The sequence below is a fragment of the Gossypium hirsutum genome, chromosome A11 (genome assembly GCF_007990345.1).
Source record: "Gossypium hirsutum isolate 1008001.06 chromosome A11, Gossypium_hirsutum_v2.1, whole genome shotgun sequence".
Classification (NCBI taxonomy): domain Eukaryota; kingdom Viridiplantae; phylum Streptophyta; class Magnoliopsida; order Malvales; family Malvaceae; genus Gossypium; species Gossypium hirsutum.
The window spans coordinates 9,090,175-9,097,980 of record NC_053434.1 but is presented as its reverse complement, the minus strand read 5'-3'; the positions used below and the strand labels follow the sequence as shown (position 1 = coordinate 9,097,980).

Genomic DNA, 7,806 nt, shown 5'->3' with positions numbered 1-7,806 from the left:
AAAGTTCATATAAATATTTATGTAATAAAAAGAAAAAAGTTTTGAGAGAAAAACTTGGTTTGCACGTGCATGATATCACATCTTGAGACGTAAGCTATTTCGAACTTTGGACCTTGAACCAACTCCTCGCCGTAGTTGGCTTAATTTTGTTGTGTCCAAATCAAAGGCTTTGAATAATAGACTTTATTTTTTCTTTCTTATATTCCAAAGAATAATGATAATAGACTTTTCGATTCTTGGTTTGTACATTCCTCGGCATTAGTCGTATTCCTCTCTCCTATATATAATACTAGAAACCTATCAAATGTTACCACAAAACTTCCTACATCACAATAACAATAATATTCCTTTACATCACACTGTTAGGTTGCCCCCACTAATACCCAAATGGAGTTTACGAGAAAGAATCGACAGCTTCTATCTAGGATAGCCACTAACGACAGACATGGAGAGAATTCACCTTATTTTGATGGGTGGAAAGCCTACGACAGCAGCCCTTTTCACCCTATTCACAATCCTGATGGTGTCATCCAAATGGGGCTTGCCGAGAATCCGGTTGGTTTGCTTTTGCTTTTTCCTTACCCTTTTCCATCCTTTCATCACTTTCCTTTATTTGCCTTCCACACCCTGATTCTCACCCCAGTTATCTTCCTCTTTTTTATGTTTCGTTTTTTCAGCTTTCCTTTGATTTGATTGAAAAGTGGATCCGGGAAAACCCTGATGCTTCCATCTGCACCGCTGAAGGACTCGATAAGTTCAAACATATTGCCATTTATCAGGATTATCACGGCCTCAGGGAGTTCAGAGAGGTATATATATATGAACAAAATATTCTCGCAACGTTTATTACTTTCTAAGGCAACGATGAAAAACAAAGTGATTAATGGCGGCATCTCTGATAAATTATTACTTCTTCTTCTTCTTCTTCTTCTTCAGGCTGTAGCCAAGTTTATGGGAAGAGTAGGCGGAAACAGGGTCACATTTGATCCGAACCGTATAGTTATGAGCGGCGGAGCCACCGGAGCAAACGAGACCGTCATTTTTTGCTTGGCCGACCCTGGCGACGCTTTTCTTGTGCCTTCACCTTATTATGCAGGGTAGGTGGAATATTCATAATTTACCCTTCAAAATTCAATATGGGTTCACCCAGCGTTTTTGATATCAAATTGAGTTGCAAAACATTTGAACTGTTTACTTTGATTATTAAAAGCTTAACTGCTTTATTGACTCTTACCGTAAATAAAATGCTGTGAGATAGGAGGCAATTTCTTAGAATTTGGTTTCTAGTCAACACCAACATTTCAAAATGGTTTGATAATAATTTTATTAAATATAAGTTAGGTCAAGCTCACGTGAATAAGAAAATACCATCTTAATTAACTCATTTGCTACATATAAACTATGATTATTGGATTAAACTTAAAACATCTGGACTTTTGTCTTTGACCTTTGGCTTCCAGAAAATTCTAATAAGTAGACCATTATGTTGACTCCAATTCCTCAAATTCAACTAAAACTTTATGATATAGCTTACAGGTAGCCAACTGTTTGGACAATTTCCATTATTCTTTACACATTTTCTGCTTTATTTAAGAGTGTTTAAAACGTACTTCTCCTCTTATTACTTGGTTTCACCTTCACATATTCCTTCATACTTCTTCTGTTTATGACATTTTCTCATATCCTAAACATTAAATTCAGTCGTTAATTTTTTTTTTAAATATTTAAACCATGCAGATTTGCCCGGGATCTAAGGTGGCGTACTGGGGTGGAAATAGTTCCTGTTCACTGCAAAAGCTCAAACAATTTTCGCATAACAAGAGCTGCCCTGGAAGAAGCCTATGAAAAAGCTCAGAGATCGAATATCAATATCAAAGGCGTCATCATAACCAACCCTTCGAATCCTTTAGGCACGGTCCTCGACAAAGAGACCCTGAGAAGCATAGTGAGCTTCGTCACCGACAAGAATATCCACCTTGTTTCCGATGAAATCTATGCAGCCACAGTCTTCAGCTCTCCCAGATTCATTAGCGTCGCCGAGGTCATGCAGGACATGGACTGCAACCGTGATTTGATTCACATTGTTTACAGCTTATCCAAGGACATGGGTTCCCTGGTTTCCGAGTCGGCATTGTTTACTCCTTCAACGATGATGTTACGAATTGTGCCCGAAAGATGTCGAGTTTCGGATTGGTTTCCTCTCAGACACAATTTTTACTGGCTTCGATGCTGTCTGATGATGAATTTGTGGGGAACTTCTTAAGGGAGAGTTCAAAGAGGTTAGCCAAAAGACACCATGTTTTCACAAAGGGACTGGAAGAAGTCGGGATTTCCACTATAAAAAGCAATGCCGGTTTGTTTTTCTGGATGGACATGCGACAACTCCTTAAAGAACAAACTACCAAGGCCGAAATAGAACTGTGGCGTGTGATTATCAATAAAGTGAAACTCAATGTCTCCCCAGGCTCTTCTTTCCAATGCTCGGAACCTGGCTGGTTCAGGGTCTGCTTTGCAAACATGGACGACAAAACTGTTGAAGTAGCACTCGACAGAATCCGAGAATTCGTTCTTCAAGGCAAGGAGGAAACCAAGCTTGAAGCAGACAAGTCTCAAGCTCAGGCTCAGCGTTGGCGAAAGCAAAATCTTCGCCTCAGCTTCTCTTCGTCTAGGTTATACGATGAGAGTCTCATGTCTCCGCACATGATTTCCCCTCACTCCCCAATTCCTCACTCGCCCCTCGTTCGAGCGAGGACTTAAAAAAAAAAAAAACCCAATATTCATGACCTACGTAGCATGGCATGGCATGGCATGCATGCCTAGTAATGGTTTTTTTTTTTTCTTACTTCACCTTTTAACTTGTGATCTTAATTCAATTTTAGGAGATTGGTAGGGCTCAGATTGGTTTACTTTCTATCTTTTAGTCTGAAGCGTATTCATTTGAAACATAGTGAATACTATTGTTTCTTTCTCTTCATTTTTTTCCACATTAAAGCCTATGCTATTAAGCATTGTTTTTGTGGGAGATCACTATGTACTGTAGTATCAGGTAATGCTAGTCTTAATTTGTACCTGTTTGATTATTTCAATAATAATGATAAAATAAGTGCCTTGTACTTCTAATTTATTTTATAAATTCAGTTTTATTGTGTGCATCAGTTGGATTATCTTTTATTATTTATTTTTATATTATAAACTAGATGGAATCTCAATTTTGTAGATGACGTTCTCCATGTCTTAAATTTGCTTTGGTGGTGAAAATATATAAATAAAACACTTCTGACAAGAACTCATGGTACGGAACACGTTGTGATCATGATATGTGCACTTCGAATGAGAATAAATGCATATATATATATTATATGCTGGATTTGTCCCAAGCAATCTATTAAATTGACCAGGTTTCTAGGGATATCTAGAAAGCCAAATATTCCATGGTTAACTGAAACACGTATACTGTTAACCTACGAAATAATACATTTCCGAAAATATCTTCATTAATGCGGTTTGAGTGAAATATTGGAGAATTAAGCTTTCTTGTCTTGTTTTAGGTTTGCTGATGTAGACTAATTAGAAATATATAAGATTAGCAGAAATCGGTGAAATCAATGATTAACTTGTGTATTTTGTATGTGATAATTATCTATGAGATTTATGATAAATGTTAATTTAATTATACGTATTTTTATTTTGGTCATTTAATTTTAAAATTTTTAATTTTGGTAATAATATTTTATTGTGCAAATAGGGTAAAAATGAATATTATTATACTAAAAAATCATACTAGATTTAATTCTCAGGAAAGATGTGCGAATAGGGTAAAAATGAATATTATTGTACTAAAAAATCATATTAGATTTAATTCTCAGGAAAGATTGGAGCGATCACAAACAATCTCACTTAAAGCCCAACCTCCTAGACATAATCTCCGTACAATGTAATTTAATAACACAATATATCACTACAATTACACCTCACAAAATATTGAAAGATAAAATAAAAACAATAAAGAACACTAGAAATTTAACGAGGTTCGGCAAATTATGCCTACATCCTCAGACACTACCAAATATATTTCATTGCAAAAAATATAAGTGAAAAATTACAAATAAGAAGAGGGAAAATTTGCCCTATGTAGAAAATGACAAATTTTGGGATGATTCAAAGTTGGAAAAACAACCAATTTATAGTAGTACAAACTCTCCATAACATTGTATTTTTTAGATGTAGGATGGTGCTTTGCCAACAAATCTACACCTTAGCAAATTTCCACATCTTCAATCTCCTTACAGAACAACATTTGATAGTGTCTTCAAATTTCAATCTTCAAGTTATAACATTGATCAAGTCCAAACATAGTTGGAACTTGACCGTAGTCACAACCCTAGTCATCATACTCGACAGAATTATCGGTGGTTGAAAGTTTTTGGATCTTTACTCCACCTTCTTCCAAAATCTCTCGTACAAAATTATATTGTACATCAATGTGCTTCATCCTTGCATAATAAACTTGATTTTTTGCTAACTAAATAAGCACTATGACTATCACAATGTACTTTGACATACTTTTGCTTAATTTTTAGTTCACCAAGCAATCCTTGAAGCCAAATTGGCTTTTTTATAGCCTTTGTGGTTACCATATACTCAGCTTTTGTAGTAGATAAGGAATCGTTGACTGTAAAGTAGACTTCCAACTAATTAGTGCCTTTGCAAGAGTAAAAACATAACCAGTAGTTTATTGTCGTTTGTCCAAATCATCAGCATAGCCTGAATCACAATATCCAACCACATCCTGATTATCTTCTTGCTCAAAAATCAATCCAATATATCCATTGTATTATGGATATATTGCAAAATCCATTTTACAACTTATTAATGCTCATTTCCTAGATCGTGCATATACCTACTCACGACCCCAATTATTTGTGAAGTGTTAGGTTTAATACATACCATAGCATACATTAAGCTACCAATAACATTTTCATATGGTATCTTTGATATATATTCTTGTTCTGCATCATTCTTTTGAGACATAGAGGCATTAAGCTTGAAATGAGGAGCAATGGGAGTGCTAACACATTTTGACTTTTTATTCATGCCAAAATATTTTAGTAATTTTCTCAAATATTATTTTTGAGTCAAACAAAGTCTGTTCAAGCTTTTATCTCGAGTTATCTCCATGCTAAGGATCTTCTTTGCTTCTCCTAAAACCTTAATCTCAAATTCCTTTTTCATCTATGTCTTTAGCTTCTAAATCTCTATTTTACTTTTGGAAGATATCAACATATCATCAACATAAAGCAAAACATATATGACAAAACCGTCTTAAAGCTTGCGAAAACACACACAATGATCATATTTACTTCTTGTGTACTTTTGTTCTGTCATAAATTTGTCAAATTGCTTGTACCACTACACCAGGGATTGCTTTAAACTGTACAATGATTTTTCAAGTTTTCAAACTAAATTTTCTTTTCCAGCTATCTTGAATCCTTCTGACTGAGTCATATAGGTTTCCTCTTTCAAGTCTCCATGTAAAAAAAAAATGAGTTTTTGCATCCAACTGAACTAGTTCTAGCCTCAATTATGCCATCAAAATCAATAAAATTCAAATAGAGGAATACTTCACAATTGGAGAAAATACCTCATTGGAATCAATTTTCTCCTTTTGAGCATAGCCTTCCACCACCAATCTTACTTTGTAAGTCTAATTCTAATGAAGGGTTTGTATTTCTTTGTAAACACTCACTTACATCCAATTGTCTTCTTTCCCTTCGACAGACTAACTAGTTTTCAAATCTGATTCTTATGAAGGGAATGCATTTATTAATTAATGGCAATCCTCCACTTTTCTTCTTTTGAACTCTGAATTTGTAACACCCCCTACCCGTATCCGCCATCGGAACAGGGTACGAGGGATTACCAGAGCTTATTGAATCATTATTAATTAGAGGAAAAAGTAAAACAAAGTAAGCATGTAATATTTAATAAATTCGTATAACATGGTAATTAACTTACCGCTTCTCTATATTCAACATAATTGTGCAAAACATAATTATTTGAATTGATCATGAGCCCTAATACCTATTCTTATCACATTGTTTGTCATATAATTTATATAAATATCAAGAAACATGTATGGGCTCAACTTTCATTAAATTTCTCATATGCATATACTTTTACACATCATTTATTCACATAACTTATAACAATCATATCTATGTATTTTAAATATGCTTTCATAACAATTTGTCTTGATTTCAGACTATCTTACATTGGAGCTTTACTCATCAAATCATTTGAAATACTATCTTTATACAAATAGTGCACTTGAGTTGCACAATTCTATAATTATGAACGAACACATTTATAAAATATATTCTATGTTCATATATCATAGTCTCATGTCTCTATATATCAAATATATATACCATCATTTTTTTTGTGTTTCAGATAAATACATATAACCATACATAAGCATGCCATTCACTATTTCTTCATATCTATCACAATTTCAAATGACAGATTCATGTGAATGAACTCAATAATAACCATGAAAATACTTACCACATTCATTCACACATATTCCACTTACAACATATTTTTTTTATATTTGGCTTGACATTTACTAAGCAATATTGGATATTCATTTATTAGGCAATATCAAATATTCAAATTATTCTTTAACATATATAACATTTAATTCAAACATGAATTTATAACATTTTTCATTTTAACAAAGTTTAACATTTACCAAATATAATCGAGCATGTGATCAATTTATGCATAAGTCACTCACATATTTTCCTCCTCCTCCTCTCCATTCCACTTCCTTAATGTATATAACACACTTGTAAGTAACATTATCTATAATTTTTACTATTTACTTATATGAATATTCAAGTTGTCCATTTGTGTCATAGTAACTAAATTATTTTTATCTTGAGCTAGAGAACTCTGAATGAAGATCCACAAATTTTCCCTAAAACTAGACTCACGTATCTTCTTACCATAAAATTTTTAGAATTTTTGGTTTAGCCAATAAGTACAGTTTATTCTTTAAAATCACCTCTGTTCTGCTGTCTGACAGTTCTGACCCTTCTTCACTAAAAATTAATTATCTCCTCGTACGAGATTCGAATAATGTTCCCGTTTATTTCTCTTGAAAATAGACTCACTTAGGATTCTAAACATATAAATTTAAGCCCCTAATTATTTTTCTTAGTTTTTTTTATGATTTTCCAAATTCAGAACAGGCGAACCCGAAATCATTCTGACTTTGTCTCATAAAATTTATTATATCTCATGATTTACAATTCTTACATCGTTTCTTCTATAAGAAACTAGACTCAATAAGCTTTAATTTCATATTTTATTCATCCTCTAATTCGATTTCTACAATTTTTGGAGATTTTTCAAAGTTAGACTACTGCTGCTATCCAAAACAGTTTTAATGCAAAATGTTGATTTCTATTTTACCCCAAATGTCATAGTTCATACAATTCAGTCCTTGCTCAATTAACCCTTCAATTGAGCTAATTTTTTTCAATTAATACTTTAGTCTATCATTTTAAACTACTTCATAGCCCCTGAAAATTAGAACTTTAGCACTAGACCTTAATTCCAAACTCTTTCATAATTAGGTCCTAAAATCAATTTCCATCAATTTTACTTGATAAAATCATCATACACCAAAATTAAAGCTTCAACTCTATATTTATTCATCATATGCTTTCAGCACTCATCCATAGCAACTTAAAAATTAGCCATGGAATCAAAAACTAATGACATAGCAAGTTGGACCCAATT

At 33.2% G+C, this 7,806-nt stretch overlaps 1 protein-coding gene across 1 annotated transcript; it reads left to right on the top strand.

The window, feature by feature from the left end:
• Positions 1–381: 381 nt before the first annotated feature.
• Positions 382–2,904, top strand: LOC107923295 (1-aminocyclopropane-1-carboxylate synthase-like). The gene is given in 5 exon segments (NM_001327222.1): positions 382–555; positions 678–809; positions 937–1,097; positions 1,738–2,107; positions 2,110–2,904. Coding segments are annotated over 5 exon segments (1,479 nt in total). The 5' UTR covers positions 382–387; the 3' UTR covers positions 2,758–2,904.
• Positions 2,905–7,806: the final 4,902 nt, after the last annotated feature.